The following is a 21,308-nucleotide window of genomic DNA, read 5'->3' on the forward strand; positions in this document are numbered from 1 at the left end:
TTGTTTAAGAGATCGGTAAAACATTGTTGTTGATTCTGATTGCATTCATGAGGATGGAATCTTCCTTATTATTCTTTTTATTACAGAACACGTTCAGTATAAACTATACCTTTTAATGGCTACATTTAGCAGTTGTTCAACCAGATGATTCACAGTTTGGATAAAGTAAAATGTTCCTGCAATATTACATACTCATCGAATAAAATGTGTGTGAAAGAGCAAGGGAGTGACCAACGTTGTGTTCACTGAAGCCTATACAAAATGTCACTGTGTGATATTCTGCCTGACATGGTTCATCGTTAAACAGAATATAAATGTTCTTATGTGAAATTACTGGAAGTAAAAACAAACTCACTCCATAGTAAATGAGATGCTACGATTTCTGGCAGCATTGAGCTCTGTCCATGAGGGGAAAACAGGTTTTCCTCATCTTCAAATTAGCATTAATGAGCTGTCTCAACAAGTCAGCCATCAAACCAAATCAAGTATAGATCACCAACATCTACAGTGCATCCGGAAAGTATTCATACCCCTTAACCTTTTTCACATTTTGTTATGTTACAGCCTTATTTCAAAATGGATTCAATTCATTTTGTTTCTCAATATTCCACACATAATGACAAAGTGAAAACGTTTTTAGAATTTTTTGCAAATGTGTTAAAAATAATCAAATGAAATATCACATGTACATAAGTATTCACACCCTTTGCTATGACACTGAAAATTGAGCTCAAGTGCATCCAGTTTCCACTGATCATCCTTGAAATGTTTCTATAACTTGATTGGAGTCCACCTGTGGTAAATTAAATAGATTTGACATGACTTGGAAAGGAACACACCTGTCTATATGAGGTCCCACCGTTGTCAGTGCACATCAGAGCACAAATCAAGTCATGAGGTCCAAGGAATTGACTGTAGACCTCAGAGACAGGATTGTATCAAGGCACAGATCTGGGGAAGGGGACATACAATTGTCTGCAGCATTGAACGTCCCAACGAGCACAGTGGACTCCATCATTTGCAAATGGAAGATGCTTGAAACCACCAGGGCTCTTCCTAGAGTTTGCTGCCCAAACTAAACTGAGCATCGGGGGAGAAGGACCTTAGTCAGAGAGGTGACCAAGAACCCGATGGTCACTCTGACAGAGCTCCAGTAGAGATGAGAGAACCTTCCAGAAGGACAACCATCTGTGCAGCACTCCACCAATCAAGCCTGTATGGTAGAGTGGCCAGAAGGAAGCCACTCCTCAGTAAAAGGCACATGAAAACCCACATGGAGCACCGAGAGGACTCTCAGACCATGAGAAAAACAAATTGTCTGGTCTGATTAAACCAAAATTGATCTCTTTGGCCTGAATGCCAAGAATCATGTCTGGAGGAAACCAGACCTGGCCAACACCATCCCTACAGTGAAGCATGGTGGTGGCAGCATCATGCTGTGGGGATGTTTTTCAGCAGCAGGAACTGGGAGACCAGTCAGGATCAAGGGAAATATTAAAGCAGCAATGTACAGGGAGATCCTTGATGAAAACCTGCTTCAGAGCGCTCTGGACCTCAGACTGGGGCAAAGGTTTCAACAGGACAACGACCCTAAGCACACAGCCACGATAACAAAGGAGTGGCTTCGGGACAAGTCTGTGAATGTCCTTGAGTGGCCCAGCCAGAGCCCAGACTTGAACCGGATTGAATAGATCTGAAAATGGCTGTGCACCGACGCTCCCCATCCAAGCTGATGGAGCTTGAGATGATCTGCAAAGAAGAATGGGAAAAACTGCCCAAAGATAGGTGTGCCAAGCGTGTAGCATCATACTCAAGAAGACTGTAATTGCTACCAAAAGTGCTTCAACAAAGTATTGAGTTAAGGGTGTGAATACTTATGCACATGTGATATGAGTTTTTTATTTTAAATTAATTAGCAAAAATGATATAAAAACTTTTTAAACTTTGTTATTATGGGGTATTGTGTCTCGAATGTTGAGAAAACAAATCAATTGAATCAATTTTGAAATATGGCTGTACCATAACAAAATGTGGAAAAAGTGAAGAGGTATGAATACTTTCCGGATGCACTGTATCATCAGTGGTGGAAGAATGACTTAGATAGTAGAACAAATGCAGATATGCAAACATTTCAAAATATTCCATTACAAGTTAAAGCCCTGGACTCAACTGAAGTAAAAGTACACAAAGTATTATCAGCTAAATGACCTTCAAAGTAAAGTAAGTCATTCTGTAAAGCTATAATTTATACAACTGTTTTTCTCCACTGATGAACGTGTTCTGTTAAATTATTGTTTTTATATTAAATGTCATTGAACATGTAGAACAGTTACTGTAAGGTGTGTTGATTGTGAGGACTGTGTTTTGATGTCTTTATACTCTGCAGGTTTCAAACTAAGAAAGCGACAGATCACCAACGAGCCAACAGGAGGGCCGGGGAACTGCCCCCACCTGGTGGAGGCGGTGCCGTGCGACGAGCCCAATTGTTACGACTGGAAACTGACCGGCCTGGATCCGTGTGTTCCTGAAGAGGACAACCAGTGTGGCCCCGGCACTCAGATCCCTCAGGTCCAGTGTGTCAACAGCACTGGTGAGAAAACACTTCAGTCGCAGTTCAAGTTGATTACAAGATTTATACCTAATTAATTGTATGAGCTGTGCAGCTGTTGCTTATGCTTCATAATCTAAAAGGTGGTAACATGATTTAAAGGTCTCCTATCGTGCAAAATGTACTTCCTTATGTCTTTTATACATAATTATGTGTCCCCTCCCCGGTGTGTCAGGGAACTCACAAAGTGTCAGAAAATAAAACCCTCTCTCTTTTCCTCCGTACTCAAATCTCTAAGAACGGGGGTACAACGGAGCTGATCCAGATTTGCTGCCGAGATTACGTAATATCGGAAATGTGGGCTGGCTTTACACCCACGGCCCTATCAGAAACATCACTATCAGAAACAATGCACGACGTGTTTTGGACGTAATATGGTCTTTGTTTACATTAGCAAGCGTCGCTCACACTCAAAGCTAACATGTACTGGAGAGAGTATGTGTAAAAAAACAGGAAATAAAAAAAGGAACTCACCTTGTGGTAAACCCGCAAGAGAGAAAGCCTTTGAGCGCCATACTGTTTCAGAAATAATCCTTGATATGGTTTAGAACATGCTATGGCGTTTCTTCACGGCAGCATTTAGCTGAGTATCTTGTCGAATTCTGAGCAGGCACAAGCTCCCCCCCCCCTTTTTTAATAAAGCTACGGACCCAGAATCAGCACTTCTCTAACAGGGCTGAAATAGAGGGATATGAGGCATTGCTAGAATGGGTGATCTGTTTGGCATTTTGAGCAAAACACTTCATAGACATGTTTTTTATAATTCTTTTATATATCTGAGAACTATAATATATGCCTAAAAATAGCATGATAGGAGATCTTTGAGGCCTGAATGTGCTATTGTTAACACAATGCGGCGCCAGACAGTACAGTTAAGTCTGTCATTAACGTTTTAAGGGTGCAGTTAAGCCCAACCCCCGATGTAACCAAAGCCACAAAACAAATTAAGATTGTAAAAATTATTCCAACAAATAACCTCATTAGAAACAATAAAAAACAAGTTCAAATTAAATGTTTAGCAGATCTAATTAAATTGTCTTTCGAATATTTTTCTACCAAAATTGAGGACAAAATAAATCTTGAATCTCTAATCCATTTCAAAACACACTTTTGTTTTTCCACATTTCAAAAATATTTGTTATCAAAACAAAGCATTACTGATGTAACTTAATGGTTTGTGTTCCAGAGTTTGTGTTTGAGACTAAAGGGTGTATTGAAGAGAGTTGAAAGTCCAGCAGAGGATACATGTAAATGACCATCAGAAGGGTACAACATGTGACTGTTCTATGTTCTTGGTAAGAGTAAAGAAGGGTCAATTGTCTTAATAAAGTAATGAGTAAAAAAACCAACATATTATTCCCCTAGAGACAGCACTTGTTGATTGACATCATCCATCACAATTCCTACTTGCTTCTTCATCACTCTTACAGTGTGAAGTGCTTTTTGACCCACCTCTATTAACAATAAGAAGTGCAGGTCTGACCTTGTGTGCAAAATCAAGTATTTTCCAAGATCACCCCTCCACTCTGGCAGGGGACTCTGTACGTGAGGAGATTTCAGGGACTCAGCCCCATTCATCAACTGTGTGAGAGTTCTCTCCAGACTCCTCTCCCTCCAGGCCTCCTTCCTCGACTCTCTCTCCTACTTTAATGCTTGCTTGATTCAGCATTGCCACGCTGTGTCTCATTACAGTCTTCCTCTCTGCACGCACAATTAAACCTTACTCTCGCTAAATCAAATCAATCCTCTGTGGCCCCAGGTCTTCCAGTATCTAGTGCTCTTTGCTGCCCCTGATTTTTAGAGCTATGCTTTTTAACTCTTAATATTTAATATATAAGGTGCAGTGGTACAGATACGCTTTCCAGACTTTCCTTTTGCATTCAGGTTGTGAGCAAATGTTATACAAAATAATACATTTGATTTGTATTCTTCTGGCAAAGCGTAGATTACATCTATGAGGAAATACTAATATGTTTATTTATGTAAAAATGCTAATACTACAGTCTCATTTCACAGTAGTGTATTATAATAGGTAATGATGTTGGTCACTAATACATAGATGTAATAGTATGTTGTAGTTTGTATGTGGGAACACATTTACACTTTGTATACTACTGGTTAGTAATATAGTATTGTGTCTTTAGTAAAAAGTAGAATATTTCCTCTGAGATTTAGTGAAGTAGTAGTATAAAGAAGCATGACATTGAAATACTTAAGTAAAGTACAAGTACCTTAGCATTTAAAAAATGAACTACACCTATAGAAAGCATATTAAGTCCCAGAAGTACTCAGTAAATCTTAGTTTGTGATAATTTGGGGTCACTTTGTTCATGTTTTCTCTACTAGAGAACTTGATTTGTCCTTCTATCGTCCCCCACAAATCACAGTTTATGGTTTAAGTGCAGGTGTTTGGTGAAGTTGGCCCGGTTATTACTGCACCTGTTCTGCAGGACTCACACAGACTCTGTTCTTTCTGTCCTGACTTTGGTTGATTGATCCTCCCCCCACCTTCACTCCCTCATCTGATGAAAATTGATTTGTTCTGTTTGGATTTTCTGTTCGCGTTTCGCCTCAGAGAGTTCTCGCTGCAATGTCAGCTGAATATTTTTTTCCCCGAGTGTGTCGCGGCCATAAAAGAAAAGGCCACACAGCCGGGCCCCAGACAAGAGACGAAGGTCGATACAAATGTTATTGGAACTGGCTATTGATATTCCCGATGCTGACTGCCTGCCCACTTAGACTGGGAGCCGTTCCTCCTGTGCACTCTAAGCATGGGGGTCTTCCTCTCATAGTGGGAGGTTCATTCATGTTTTCTGTGTGTTAGCCTGAAAGCTGCTTGAGTCCCTTGTCGCTTCTTATTTTCATGCCTTCTCAGTTCACCCATGATTGCTCCACTGCACATCTGTCAAAGTGACATCTTAATGCAAAGTCCGGCCCGATCTGACGTTTGAAGCTCAAGTGATTCTCCTCAACTTCAATTCAATTTCAATTCAACCACTGAAAGCTTTATATTTGTGTGGGTGTATGCACTGCTTACATAGGAAATATGCTCTGCTTAGTTCATGGCAGCAAATGCAGCAACATAGAGGAATATGTGGGTTAATATAATCCACTTATCGCTGATGCTCGGAGCTCATTAATAAAACATGGCCAATAGTGTACAAATGTGGGAATCCCACGTGAGTCTGCTCTGCCCGTGTTCAATGCCAATTTAGTATGGAGATTGTCCGGAGTCAAGAGTGCATCACTATGAATATATAAAACACAGATAATCCATAAAAGGGGTTGTAATCAACTGTCATGTCAATATGGAATTCAGGAGTGAAATGTTTTGAATTATTTCTGTGGTGAAGCGCACTTATGTAAATCCAGGAGTAACAGAGATGTCACTGGTTTAAATACTGTTAGCAATTTTTGGTGCTTGGTTTAGATATTTTACAGGTTCTTTGATGCCGTCTGTGTTTCAACGTGACTTTCAAATGCAGTTTTACAAGGTAAAATGTGGGATTAAAAGGCAACTTCAGCGCTTGGAGATTCCCACAGAACACAATAAATAACTGACAGGCTTTATAACTTATGAAGTTATGTTGATGTTACCTATAAATCTTTGAATGAGATGTCAGTAAATGCCACAGTCCATCCTGATGTTTACAAACCTGGCCTGGTTTCCTATCAAACAGTGTAAAAAGAGCAGGAAGTCAATCGACTGCTTCAATACATCTCTTTTTCTGGACAGAATACTCTCTTACTGCTGTCTAGGAAACATTTTGTAATTTGCTTATGCAGTATGTCGACAGATGTCCTTGTGTAAACCAGACCCATGAATCAATCAAAGAATGCTAAATTGCTACTTGTGCCAGTTTATATTATATCTTACCCAAGTTGTCTTAGAGAAAACAGACGTCTTAAGAAAACGAGCACGTCTCTCAAATTCAGAATGGGCTGTGTACTTGACATCGCGCCATCAATTAAGACACACAGACAGCTGTTCGCACTGCTGCCACCGACTCTGTGCTGAAGAGAAGTCTGAGGGTGATAATCTCATTCTCGCAATGAATCTTTGAGCCCTCAAGTTTATATTCATTGCCCAAGGTTTGGTTTGGATTTATAGGGCAGTCACATGTGTACAAAGAAGGATGAAATATCGCACACAAACAATTGTGATAGATCCCAGGTAAACAAAACAAGATAATACTAAGAAAAGATGGCTCTTTACGTTGCTATGGTAGCAGTTTGGTAACATAAACAGGTCAGCACATGCTCTAGTGATACTTATACCGCAGTAATATTAGGGTTTTATCTTTTAATAAAGAGTAATATAGGTTTAGTTTCTCATGTAGTGGACTATTATTTCTACATTACATTTACTATCTCAAGAAATTCCCTGAGAGAACCATCTTTAATTGTAAGTAATTCAAATTAAAATACAATTTATCTTCCCTTATTTGCTAAATATTCCCTAAATATGTTTATGTAATATCATACAACTTTTTCTGAAACATACTCGGATTTAATTCCTGGAAGCACAGATGGTCAATTCTTAGAATAACAATGTTTATGTAAAAGCACATATCCTATTTGAGAAAGTAATTACAATGAATTAAATACTCAAACAAAACCACCTGTTTAGGCTATCAAGTCCACATAACACTTTAAAGTTTGTGTCCAGAGTCTTTACCTGGAAACACAGATGGTCATTTCTTAAAAACAACATTTACCTTAAAACACATCTGGAAATGTTCAAATAAATAACCAATAAACCAAGTTTTGAAATGCAAAACCATCTGTTTTGAGTTTCAATAAAGTACTTTAGGCCCGGAAAACATTATTACATAAAAACATAGCTGGGAGTTTCTGTGCAATAACTGCGAATAGTGGCTGCCTTTCTCTTTCATTTTCAGCATCATTTTTGGTAATTACTGAGGTTGATTTCCTCAAAACCCATTAGTATAAAACACGAATATATTATTACTTCACCACAATTAGATTAGTACCCTAGTCTTTTAATTACATCATATATTTCTAAGTATACATTATAGAGAATAGAAAATAGTTACTGTGTTATTTCCCCCTTTGTTTCTTCAGGAGCGGAAGTGGACAGGAAGCTCTGCACGTCCTCCCCGGCTCCAGAGCCCGTGGCCTGTGAGGTGCCTTGCTCAAGAGACTGCGTGCTCAGTGATTGGACGCCCTGGACCAGCTGCTCCCAGACCTGCTCCAGTAAGACCATCGAGGGGAAGCAGATGAGGACGCGCTCCATCCTGGCCTACAACGCCGGGGAAGGTGAGTTCTGCAACATTTAGTATGGAGATGTATGCAGATGAGGCCCGGATATTGACTTCCTCATGGCCTTTCAAGTTGTCCTCTGCTGTCACTCACTGAATGTCTAGATTTCACACTTGTCTGCATGTGCATTTCTCCTTATCTCACACAGTCTGCTTATCTGTCCTGGTGATTATTTCTGTTGGTCTGTCGCCTCGCCTGACACTTGCTTTTTATCAGTTTCTAAGATCATTTCTCTGCTTATGCTTGTTCTTTCTGGTTTATACCTCTGTCTGCGTCTGCTCTTCTTTTTGTTCTTCTTTTTTGTTATGTTTCAAAACATTTTCTTGCATCTTATCTAGGTGTGTGTGTGTGTGTGTTTTCCTTACAGTCACTGCGATGGTTGTGGCGTGGATCACAGTGATGGAGGGTAACAGTTGTGATAGGATTTTAGCTGTTTTAAACCTCTAGCTGTGTGTCCACTTCATTTTTTTGCTTGTTTTGAGTTTTTAAAACAACATTATCAGCTTTAGGGTAACTTATAATGTATTTAGATTGTATTCATCCCGTTGTAGTGCAGTTTGGATGTGTTTATTCTGTTGTTCTACAGTTGTATTACTTTATGTACTGCATGCCTCACCTATCACATTCATATATTTAATATCTGTCTTTATCAAAGGTCTTATACGGGTGCCCAGGTTTCCAGAACTTGTTGGTAAATTCTTGATGTTAGACTAGAAGTATAGTAGCTGTACTTGTATTAGCTTTAGTATGTTTTAAAAATCTGATGGAATCATATCAAAATATATCCTGCTGTGTTTTCTGACACACATTTTTATAACGTACTCAAGACATATTCTCACACATGCTCAAGAACAATACCTGAAAGACGTCTCCCCACCACAGGGGGTAGGAGTAGATTATCTGATAAGACTCAGAGCTCCTTAGCAGCTTTTGCAGCTCTTGTGTTGCATATTAATGAAAAATAGTTGAAAATACAGGAACTACTCAAAGCTTTTACATACAGGGTTCACGTTAATAAGCAACCACCAATATCTTGACATGTGCTAATTAATACAGCAATACGCCTAATTAATGACCATTTAGCATAACTGCTTACACTTTATTCACAGAGATTATTATGGGACTTTATGAAGCCCAAGTGCCTCTTACTAATTTAGTTGAATGCAATTCAAGATGCTTGCTCAGTGAAAATTGCTGCAGCTCTTTGTGAATGAGCCAGCAAACTGTAATTTATCCTGCAAACACGAATCATTGCTGGCTTTCTTTGTTTTGTTTCTGGTTTGTGTTTCTGTAAGCGGCTTCACATTTTCCCCATTGTCCAACATGCAGATTTTCTAGGTCATTGTTCAGCAGCAGCTAATGCTCATCATGCTAGTGTTGGGACATTGTTAGTCAGCTCCGTTGTCAGCAGATCGGTAATCATGCTTGGTAACTAAAAGTTGAGATTTATCTGAGTTGGCAGTCTGTGATTCAGACCCGACTCTGTGTGCACCGCCACTCATTATGGAGCTGGCTCTCTGTCAACTCCAACAGCGAAATACAGGTGTTGAGGATTCAAAATCCCTCAATGCCTCTCAATCTCTGCTGAAAGGCCTAAGTGTCTGCAGTTACTCTAAACCTGAGAGGGCTCCATCGACACACCGACTGACTGTCTGACTGACAAAGAGAAATGAGAGGGAGACAGGCAGATGAAGAGGGAATGGGACTAACAATTGATGGGATTGTGCACAACAAGGACCCTTATCAGAAGGAATGTAGCACAAGAAAAAAGCGAGAGCATTGCTCACTTTTTTTGAATATAAAGTAACATTGAAAATATTGGGTCATCAAAATCACTAAATAATTGTGATGAATATTTCTATACTATTGAAAATGATTGTGATTAGCGTGCTCAGGTAGCTCATTAATAGGTGGGAGGCTATGTTGAATACGACCTGCGCCCCTTTGCCACATGCTGTCCGTATATCTCCCCCTTCTCAGTATATTGGTCTTCCACTGCAAGGAGAGGCAAAAAGGCAATTTAGTAGTAGTTGATTAAGTACATTTTTCATCTGGAGTGTGTTTTTGTATTTCTCAGGTGGAGGCGCATGCCCGAACAGTAGTTCCCTTCAGGAGGTTCGGAACTGTAACGAACACGCCTGTACGGTTTACCACTGGCAGACGGGTCCTTGGGGTCCTTGTACCGAAGACCCCTCCGCTTCAACCCTAAACACCTCCACGGCAGTCGGAGCCAGCGGTGGTGGTGGTCCCTGCTCCACGGGATTGCAGACTCGTAAGGTCATCTGCGTCCGGGTCAACGTTGGACAGGTGCCCCCCAAGAAGTAAGCTCTTTTTCTTCTTTTTCAGTTCCTTGGGAACACGTGTTTGTTGGATTTATTTACCAGTGGTGTCCGGTCGTGTTTTTCCAATGACACACTGCTGCAGCAGTCTTATTTAGACTTAATGGTCATTTCTTGCTTCGCTGGTTTGTAGGTGTTTATAGCTGTGAAATAAGGTCTTGGAGAGTTGTGTTGGAATGAAATTGCTCACTCCTCAGAACTAATATCTGAGCCTGATGTGGTTCACAATCATGCGCCTTCAGGATCCAAGGGTAGGCACGTTTTCATTTCAAAGAAATCTCTGCAACAGCTGATTCTACTGATTTGGGAACCTTTATCTAAAAAGAAAAATCAAATCCGTTTCATCTAGAGCTGCCGTTCTGAAGATCGAGAACAGGGAGAGCTCCGTGGTCTTATGATGTGTGAAATAATTTGTTAAATAACCTTTTTTTTTTATGGATTGTTGCTAGATTAATAGACCAACGAGAGTAATAATCGTTCCTAAAGCACATATTTAAAAACACTAGCCTACATTATGAGGTCTAACAGTAACCCTTTATCATCTGTTGGTGAAGAGATCAAGTAATTGAGTGTTTTGATTTGAAAGCACATCAGTAGACCATTGTAAAGATACTGTATTTGTAATTGACATTGAACAGAAGGAAAATAAAGAAAAGAAGAGTCAGGAGGTGAGAGGCAGATGAGAGGAGCAGAAGTGTTGTGAAGGGAAGTGACAGCGGGAGACTAGAGAGTCAGAAATAACAAAAACCAAGGAGACCCTGACAGAGCTGGTTAAGTAAGCAGAGCAGACTCTTTGCAAAGTTAACACCCAATTGATATCTTCCCTTTGCAGGAGACCAAATAAATAATCTCTACGTCCCTGAAAGCCTAATTAACCCTGCCGTTTTGGGCGCTGGCAATTTCTCATTGATGATAATAACAGTAATTAAATGGGATTGATACTTTAAGGCAATTTAATCATGAGGCAGATGAGAGACAAGATGTTTGTGGTTAGCTCTGAAGTCTACACCGCATGAGGCGGATTCAAAATATGCTGTCGTGTTAAAGTCTGCCAGAAAGATCAGCTTTAGTGTGATGCTTAATGTTTGACTGGTTCACTGGACAACAAAAGATAAAGGAGTGGACTGTGAGTGTCTACATTTGTTTAAAAGAAACCCCAATGAAGATTGATTGCGGAAAGTCCCAAAAGCATCCTCTAATATATGTTTAGTGTCTCTCTCTAATTCAAACAGATTCCTCCTCCTCTTGTCTGACACCTCCAAAGCGTGGTTATCAGCAAACAGGGGATAGGAACATCGATGATTTAAAGAGTACGAGTGTGTTGTGTAGGTACAAGTACAAGGCAAATGTGATTTGCAGAGAGCACCACATGATAAAATGAAGATGAATGCCCAGTTTCAGCGGTGGCTCTGTGAGCATCTGACCCTGACACTGCAGCAGCTGCACTTAACGGGCTGCAGAACAGAGGTCGAAGACCAGGATGCCTTTCATTCCTTTTATTTTAAATCCACACCGGCAACGCTGGAGAAATAGAAAAACACCAGCCCAGCGGGTGGGAGGGCTCGAAGTGTCAAGGGTAATGGCATTGAGTTACTGACAGAAAAGCTTTTAGTCGATTTGCCTCCATTATCTGTAGTCGATCAATTTGTATAAAAAAAAAATAATCAAATAAACAATAGCATCCCTTATGACTAGTAAACACAAGATATTTGACTAAGTGGACTCCTATCAAGCACCTACTCACCCTCTCAGCAGGATGTTATTGTTGTTGACCTCAGTTGAGTGGGTTTGAGGTTTTGGGTAATGAAGGTCACATACTTTTCTGAACATATGCCTGAAGGTGTTTGACATTTCCAACCTGTGTACCTTTATTGTTGACTTATCTGACGTGCAAATACCACAGGATGTCTTTAATATCTTGTGATGCTGTTGTTGTTATTCTTTCATTATTTGCTGTAATGGATAAATCAATTAAGATGTGCAGAGATCAATGTGCTACAGGCTATCCGACAGGTTGTAAACAAATCCCCACTTGAAAACTGCAGCATTAAAGGGTAGGTTCAGCCTTCAATACCTAAATGCCCGTGTATGTACATTCATCGAGGGGGTTATTGATCTTTTTTGTTCACCATCCTCTCTCAACATAACTGGTGGATTAGAGACCTAAGGGTCCGCTTTATGTGAGTGGATATAGGGAACTGTTAGACCTGATATGGGCTTTTACGTTAAGTGTGGCTATTCTGGTGTTTTTGTTTCAGTAATGTGGGGAATTGGAAGACTGCTCTCTGACTTTTAGAGTTAATATACAGCCCTCTCAAGCTCTCATTGTCCACTTTAATGTTACTCTATACTCTCATTTTGGGATTGAGCTTCCATCTTCCATTTAGAGACTTCCTGCATAGTTTGTATTTACAGATTTCAACACAGTTAAAGGTGGGGTAGGTAAGTTTGAGAAACCGGCTCGAGATACACTTTTTGTTATATTCCATGGAATGCTCTTAACATCCCAATAGCAATGAATATCTGAAGTGCTTTGACAAAAAATCCATAAAAAAATGTCATCTGTGGAAGCCTACCTGTCTGTGCACAAACTTATCTCGTGCCCTCATTGGTCATTCTTGAAAGAAGCACTGTAAATGCTATTTCTGTCTCTCTGCACAAAGTGAGGCTTCTCTTCACCTGCCTTCATAGACTGGTGGTGCTGAAGAAGCTTCCATTACACTGACCCTTCCGGTTTATAACCCTCACTATGCCCATGACGTCCTTTTGTAATCTTACTGCTGTAACACTCAAAGGTGTTGATTCAAGTCTTTAGGAGGATTTTCCTCAGCCACTGTCACTGGCAGGGGTCCAGTAACAGGCTTTAAGCCGGTATGTTGACTTCACGAAAGTTAAAGCCAAGAACTGTTATACATACACACTAACACACAGAGGACATCAAATAATTTCAACGCCTCATGGGAAATTAACTTTGACTCTTCAACTCACAATGACAAACATTGCCACCAAGATGTGTCCTATTAGATTGATTGCCAATTAGCCACATTTGTTAGCTTAAAGAGGGGTATGCCAATCAACACGTTTTCAAATCAGCATGAGTCAATTAGCAGAGCTGGAAGAGGCCAAATCATCGCTACTTAACATGCAGGAGCATTGGTCTAAAAATGGAGAGGAACGGATTGAAAAATATGTCAACATGCAACAAACTCAAACTGCAGTGATTGAAATAAACACAAGTCCACAATGATTAACATTTACACAATTGCAGGAAGGAAATGGTGCTCAAATGGTTCAACAAAGCGTCAGACTAGAACAAGTTACCCATTTTCAACCAACATAGAAATGTAAAGATGGTGTGTACAGAGAAACAGCATGACCCATGAATAGATAATACATTCACCTTCTTGAAACAGTTCACTCCAATGATTCCAATAGCTGTTCAAGTGGCATGAAAGCTAGATGATGTGAAGACAAAAAAGTATGATATATTATTTATATATATTTTATAATAGAGATCAAACCATTCAGTGATTCCCTAATGCATTGTATGGATTGAAGACATTATGTTTCTCTGCTCATTCAGATATTTACTTGTCACTTTATCTGTAGTTGAGTAAACGTTGTGGTCCATCTTTTATCCAAGCTTTGGTTGCTTTTTATTTCCCAAAAGGACAAGGCAGACCAACAACAAACAAACAAAACAACTGGCACTTGATTTGTACCTTTCTTGACCAAAGGAAAAGCATACATTTGAACAGTGTCCCCGGCCATCTGTTGCTCAGAGAGACGGTGTTTTCAAGCCTATACTCAGAAGTGGCTGGATATTGTTATTTCCTTTTTCCTTTTTTCTTCTTTGCTACATGTCTTCATCTAGCAAAACCCAACTGGCAGGTATTTTTGATCAGTGCACCCATGGGATCCCAGCAGAACAAACACACATGGCCACCTGCACCCTGCTTATGCAGATGTGTCCTGTCTTATTCACCGATGGATCTGAGCTGTCTTCCTCCCGCAGCCCTAGGCAGTGAACCTGAGTGTATGTCACAAACACACACACACACACACACACACACACACACACACACACACACACACACACACACACACACACACACACACACACACACACACACACACACACACACACACACACACACACACACACACACACACACACACACACACACACACTGTCACAGCCCAATAAAAATCGGGAGCCACAACAGAGATAAATATCTCAGTGCCTCAGGCTTGGGCTGCTATCTTCATATCGAGAAAAGCTGTTGTGGTGTGAGGAAAAAAAACAACAACGTCTGCTTATTGATTCTGACAGTCTGTGTGCTGCATGCTACCAAATGTGTCTTTGTATAATCACATTGATGCTGTGGAGACCGAATGATTCATGGTTATGATGTTCGGCAGTAGCTGTATTAATGCCAGTCAATCATCTCGCTGCCGTGTTGTCTAATGGAGGCTGTGTTTACACTCTGCTTTTCACTCTGATATATCAACCCAGTCTCACGGCATTTCGTGTTCACCAACACGATTTTTAATCTATTGATTCGTGTTCACCAACACGATTTGCCCCTTTTTTTCGTGTTGCACAGCACGATTTTAAAAGCAATGTATTTATACTGCCTGCAGCACGTCTTTTTCTCCGGTCGGGTCGAGGAAGACCGGAACTGTGTGGTTCATAAAAACATGTTCTTACTCAATATCAAGCCACAGTTATTGCTTTTATTTGAAAACGTATAATTTCGGACTTTTGTTGCCGTCTGTGAGGAAAATAAATGGGGCTCAGAGCCTCAGAATATGGAAATCTGTATTTTTAAATATATTTTCCTTCTAATTTGTTATTCTTTTCAAAATAACACACTGTTATTTACTCACCAATAACACACAATTATCCTAGCTTTTATTTATTGGTTTAATTCCATAATCTCGGGCTTTTTTGGTGTCCGTCAGGAACTGAATTTCAAAATAAAAAGAACCGGAAACAGACGTAGGCCTATAAGGGACATTTCGAGCATCATTGCGATTGTCAACGTTTCTGAGTTTAGGATGGCCGAAGACACTACACTACCCATAATCCCCAGCTATCGTTTAGGACTACAGTCCCGTAAGGTTACGCAGAGCGTCAAACAGCTGTGTGAAATGGAACGAAACCACGCCAGACTATCCAAAACTGGAATCGAACGCCCCCCCAGAACTACACATGCTGGCTATTGTGTTGTGCAAAATGTTCTATGGGACGTCTCTACTGAACGTTTTCGTGTTCCCCACAATTAGAAGTTGCCAGTATTAAACACATTGGTGTTATCAAATGTAAAACATATAATTAATAAATGGGTGAAAATTGCTTGTGTCCATAATGCGCAGCATTAATACCCACATGACAGCTCATTGTTTGTAATTCTACTCCACTACAATTCAGAGGTTAACCTGGTATTTTTACTCCACTGCATTTATTTGAGTTACTTTGCAGATTCTGATTAATTATGTGAAATATAAACAACCCTTAAATCAGACTTTAGTTACACCTGAGTAAAATTCAGGTAAGGTGAATGTCTAGTGCCAACAATCAGGAGAGATATTTGATAGTTGGTGCTTGAGAAGACTAAACATGTATCTGCAATTGACATGAATGGAAACGAGTAATAAAGTATATTCATTTCTCGTTATTCTCTACTAATAGTTAATTAAAGACTGTATATTATGGCTATTTTGCACATCCCTTTCAAGATTTTCAAAGGTGTATTGACATATCATATACACAACTATGGTGTAGTTATGCAATGAATGAAACACTTGGGTCACAGGTTCCTCAACAGCGCATTACAAGACATCTATCAATATGTGTGTACCTCCACCATTAAACTGTCATATTCTGCACATTTATTATTCTATCTACATACATAAGAGTATAATTAATATGTATAATATCAGTTAAAATAAGTGCTTCAACATAGTTAACATTGCAGGAAAGCAATATATTAGACGTTAAGTACTTTGTCAGGCTTAATATTTATCTGTAGATACCCCCAAAGTGTTTTTTCTTATTTACAAGAAGACCTTAATCTGTTATTTAATGTTTAAATAAAGGTTAATTCGTTTTTCTGTTTTGCACCTCCTACTATTAATATCTTTGTACATTCTGCACTAAACTGTTTTATTGTAGAGATCACTTATAGTATCTTCTTGATTTTTTTTATTCTATATTTATACTTTCCCCCTATGAAAGTATGTACTCTTAATATTTTGTTAATCAAATAAAAATTCAATAACGTGCTTTAACCACTAGGCGGTGCACACAAGGTACACACAGCCATAATAACTTTGTATTATTAGTGTAGGACACTTTTGTTTTCGTACAACATCTGAAGATGTGTAGTTTTATGCATGCTTTCACATAATTTTACAGCATATTGCTATACTATTTCAGACTCAGTATTTACATTCTTACATTCAAAGAAAATCAGTAATATCTTTAAAAACTACAGTCCTTTTATATCAGCTGTGCACCGTTATGGTGTAAATATAACCTATCTGTGAATTAGATCAAATGTAAAAGTCAGCCGAATTAGTGTTGATACGGCAAGGAGACGTATTGTGTGAAGAGAAATTGAAGATGTTGTTTAATTGTTGAATATATTTATGATCCACGTCAAGTATTCAGTTTCGGCGGCATTTTCTCAGTTTTTCCAAAGGTCTTCTCATCAGGGCTCTATAAATAAAGAACTACGGCAGATCTGTAATATACAATGCAGCCGAACCGTGTATTACAATGCCGTTATGTGATGACTTTCAAAGAGAAAAGCAAGAGCGCTCGGAATTAAGTATTATTTTATTTTTTTTAAATGTTTTCCGGATTTCATATCATATAAACACCAAATCCCAGCATGCATTGCGGCTAAAACATCCAATAAGCGAGCTTAAAACCATAGCTGAGGATCTTGGGTAATCGCTCGAAATGCCTACGTCTGTTTCCGGTTATTTTTATTTTGAAATTCAGTTCCTGACGGACGCCAAAAAAGCCTGAGATTATGGAATTAAACCAATAAATAAAAGCAAGGATAATTGTGTGTTATTGGTGAGTAAATAACAGTGTGTTATTTTGAAAAGAATAACAAATTAGAAGGAAAAAAATATTTAAAAATACAGATTTCCATATCCTGAGGCTCTGAGCCCCATTTATTTTCCTCACAGACGGCAACAAAAGTCCAAAATTATACGATTTCAAATAAAAGCAATAACTGTGGCTTGATATTGAGTAAGAACATGTTTTTATGAACCACACAGCTTCCGGTCTTCCTCGACCCGACCGGAGAAAAAGACGTGCTGCAGGCAGTAGAAATACATTGCTTATAAAATCGTGCTGTGCAACACGAAAAAAAGTGGCAAATCGTGTTGGTGAACACGAATCAATAAATTAAAAATCGTGTTGGTGAACACGAAATGCCGTGAGACTGGGTTGGATATATCGTTTAAAGGCCTCAAGAAGGAGGCCAAAGACACCACTGAAAGGGTCCTTGAAGAACTGCAACTGTTTTATTCTAAATTAAAAAATGATGTTCTTTTTTTGTAGTCCGTAATTTTGATAATGAAATTAATTAGCCTTATCTCTTCCCAGCGGACCTTGTTTTTGCGTGTGTATTCTCTCTTAAAACTACTGACGGTTCTTTTCTTTGAATCTCCTCACTTCATCCTGCTCAACCATCTGCTCATGTATTGAACACAGCCTCTCACTGAACAGATTACTCAATGCGCTAATAGCAGCGCAACACCAGCATTAGCCTGGCTGCTCGTCTTAATGTTGCGCTTTGGGACCAGCTCCGGGGGCCATGTTGTGTATGCCCTGGGCCTCGCTACAAATCACGACATTTAAAGATCATTATGGGATTGTGACTAGAACCAGGAAGTCAGTTACAAAGCAGATGCCATTACTGGATGGTTTCATTCATTTCAGTGTGCTGCATTTTCATGGTGGTAAACTGACAAGTGAACTGTTGGAAAAGCAACAATTAGAAAATTGTTCAGTTAGGATAAATACTAAATACAAACATTGTCTCCTAGAAAACAAGAACATCTGACAAGCAAAGACATTATGACAGATGAAATGAACAAACACTGGAGGAAAACAGTGAAGTACCACAATGTATACATGATAAAAATCTATAAAAGACAATATTACAACTGTCTTTCACACCCCCACACACAGAGTCTCCCAGCCAAACATTGTGCTGTTCCTATTCTGGCTGGTATTGTGTTCTGCCAACAAACGTGGTCTGTTTTTTTTATGAAAACTGGAATGTAATTGAATTTTAATGATCTAAATTTGGATAATACCCACAATTAGTGTGGCAACAATCTAATTACACTATAAAGGAAACAAAGGGGGTTCTCTTGGTAGAGGCAAACCTGCTACGAGTCAACTCATTGCCCTATATGTAAAGCACTCAAAACACTCAGATTGGATACAAGGGGATTATAAGAAACACAATCAAAAGGATAGCTGCATTAAACAATGTTTTTACCTGTGAAGCAGCCTTCTGAAGGTGTCAGAAATGATGACTGAACTTCCCACAGGAAACTACCATCAGTTTTTGCACCAAATGATCTTGTTAGGTTCTCCTGGGCCTTTAGCCAATCCCAGCATGCAGCTCACTAGCACTCACATTGACAACAGACACTCTTCCCATTCACACTTATGGTTAATTTAGAGTTTAGATGGAGAGGGACATCATCATTATATTCATAACTTAAACAGATCCCAGTGAACAAAATGATTACTTTAGTGTGAAATGATCACAACACTTCAGTAACAAGCAGACATATACATGTTGTGTTTAGTTTTATTGACACCACTTTAGTAAGTAAGTTCAATTGTATTTGAGAACTTTAAAAGATAGCAAGGATCATAGTTTGCAATGTTTCTTATTGATAATAACATGATTTGAAAACTGACTCAGGGTATTTATTAAAGTTTAACTTGCAATAAGAACTGACCCCTATGTTTCTGAAACCCAACTTTGATTTGGAAGCCTGGGACATAAGAAACACATTTATCTCGATGTGAATGTATTGCTAGAATGTTCTCATGACTCATAGATCAGTTAACCACAAGACGTCACTTCTTAGCAAACAAAGGTTGTTTAAGGGGTACAAACCAACATTCAATGATGTTGTTTTTCTATTAAGGACAAATCAGCAAAAACATTTGCTTGTTGTTTATGTGTTTTCAGGGGATATTATAAAGGTGAAACCTAAAAGGCAGGCAGTTTGCACTCTAGCAATGAGACTTGTATTTCTCTGGGGTTTCGTTTGGTATTCATAAGGCTTTCTGTCTAGATTAAAGGCAAAAGTCAAACTGTATTTTTTAAACTTCTGTCTATTATTCAAATAGGAACATTGTTTTATTGCCTGAGTTCTTCTAAGATCCTGCACAAGTGGTAAATTGTAGCTCATCCCCAGACATTTATAATTTTTGAGTGGCAGAGTGAGTATAACCAGGTCAAAAGTGTAATCCCCTCTTTGTCAGAGAGCTCTTATAGCCGCATTATCTAATAGCACAGCCTCAGTGCTCTGATCCCTCGTGATGTGGAGACATGTTTCTCTGCCTCAGGGACATTTTCAAGAAATCAATAAGCATAAGAGATACAGCATCTGAGGTCCTTGTACAAACGTATATAAGTCATGCTGCATTTATAAACATACAAAAGAAAGAACGCAAAATAAAGTATACACTACATTGATTTTAAACCTACAGTACAGCTGCAGTATTGTTGCGATAGTTGCATAGAGTATCCTATTTGCATCTAATTTGAGAAAGATTTGATCCTTTATTAACTGATAAAACTTTGAATTGATCAACATGGTTATGAGAGTTACTGCACTGTGCCTTCTGTTGTGTAGCTCAAAGCAAAATAGATTGAGTTCGATACATATAAATGTAATGAACTTGTAACAAACCAAAATGAAAAGTTATGTTTATTTTGTTTCTCTGAGACTTTAACCATTTTGTTAATGCGCCTGTTTGATATCAGCCTCCTGCTTATTGGATTAATTATATAATACATTGCTTTTCCATCTGCTCTATGTACGACTTGATTGTATTTAGTTCTTCCAGATTGTTGTCCACGGTTTATTTTTGTCGCTGCTTCTCTGCCAGGTTTGACTTCATAAACAGCCTTGTGATCTGTACAGTCTGCAGACGGTGCAGAATTAAAAGTGTATACGTTGTTAAAATGCTGTTTAGCCCTGGTGTAGCGATTGTTCTGCACTCTCAGGTTCATGAGTTGGATCAGAACAGCCTTGTGTCATGTTGAAGTGTCCTCAAGCTATTCACCTGTTCATTCACTTTGTTATGGACGTGAGAGCTGAAGGCTAAAAATGTAAATGTAGCATTCGGCAGCTGTATTTTCTTTATCCTAGGGACCATTCACTTGTATGAACACACCAGAGGATTTGTTCCGCTCGAGAGGGATTTAGCTCTCCTTTTGTAGCTGTTCCATTATTGCATTTTCCCTATCGCTTCCCTGATAACACCATGCTAACGAGTATGGAACGCCCAGAGGAGAGCGCTCATTCGTAGCAACATTAAACCTAACCTGTGTGTCAGCAATAGGATGAGGAAACAGGCAGGAAACTTGCCTGCTGCGCCACGGCAACGCAGCGTTTTAGAGCTCAGATTACAAGATGTCTTCCAGCAGGTCTATCTCGACCTATTTATCTGTACCCGGCGGTATGCACAGGGGACCCTAGGTGCTTAAATGACTGAAGATTAACCACAACCACGAGAAACCTCGACTTGACCCTCTGTTCTGTGCAAACAAAAAGGGATTATCACACGCTGATAGCAGGTTCCAGTTAAAACAAAGGAGCTTCTGTCTTGAGGCCCGCCTGCTAGCTTTTAGCTTAACCCTGAAGGAGCTCTGTGTGTAGCACTTTCCTCACTAGAGAGAAATACATGTAATACATCCTCGTGGAGTCAACAATTCCTGTGCCGTTTACTTTCTTCTGTGGGGGAGTATGACCGACTCTTCTCCATATCTATAACACTGTGAGCCAGATGGTGAACA

General features: G+C 39.3%; 1 protein-coding gene and 1 long non-coding RNA gene across 6 annotated transcripts in view; one reads left to right on the top strand and one right to left on the bottom strand.

The window, feature by feature from the left end:
• The window catches only part of LOC117543184, a 30,898-nt gene extending 23,016 nt beyond the window's left edge, over positions 1 to 7,882 (bottom strand). The window contains exon 1 of the long non-coding RNA XR_004568533.1: positions 7,666 to 7,882. This is a non-coding gene — a long non-coding RNA (uncharacterized LOC117543184). The remainder of the gene's footprint in view (positions 1 to 7,665) is intronic.
• LOC117543182 (thrombospondin type-1 domain-containing protein 7A) overlaps positions 1 to 21,308 on the top strand; it is a 148,347-nt gene that overhangs the window by 72,930 nt on the left and 54,109 nt on the right. For 3 of the 5 annotated variants that reach the window (XR_004568531.1, XM_034211291.1, XM_034211290.1), the window contains exons 7-10: positions 2,387 to 2,590; positions 7,694 to 7,888; positions 8,259 to 8,297; positions 9,969 to 10,212. Coding sequence is in view for 3 of the 5 variants with exons in the window: in XM_034211291.1 (XP_034067182.1) it covers positions 2,387 to 2,590; positions 7,694 to 7,888; positions 8,259 to 8,297; positions 9,969 to 10,212 (682 nt within the window). In the remaining 2 variants the exon portion in view is untranslated. The remainder of the gene's footprint in view (positions 1 to 2,386; positions 2,591 to 7,693; positions 7,889 to 8,258; positions 8,298 to 9,968; positions 10,213 to 21,308) is intronic. The other 2 variants (XR_004568532.1, XM_034211292.1) reach the window with 1 other exon arrangement.

This window comes from Gymnodraco acuticeps, unplaced genomic scaffold, assembly GCF_902827175.1.
Source record: "Gymnodraco acuticeps unplaced genomic scaffold, fGymAcu1.1, whole genome shotgun sequence".
In the NCBI taxonomy this organism is placed as follows: domain Eukaryota; kingdom Metazoa; phylum Chordata; class Actinopteri; order Perciformes; family Bathydraconidae; genus Gymnodraco; species Gymnodraco acuticeps.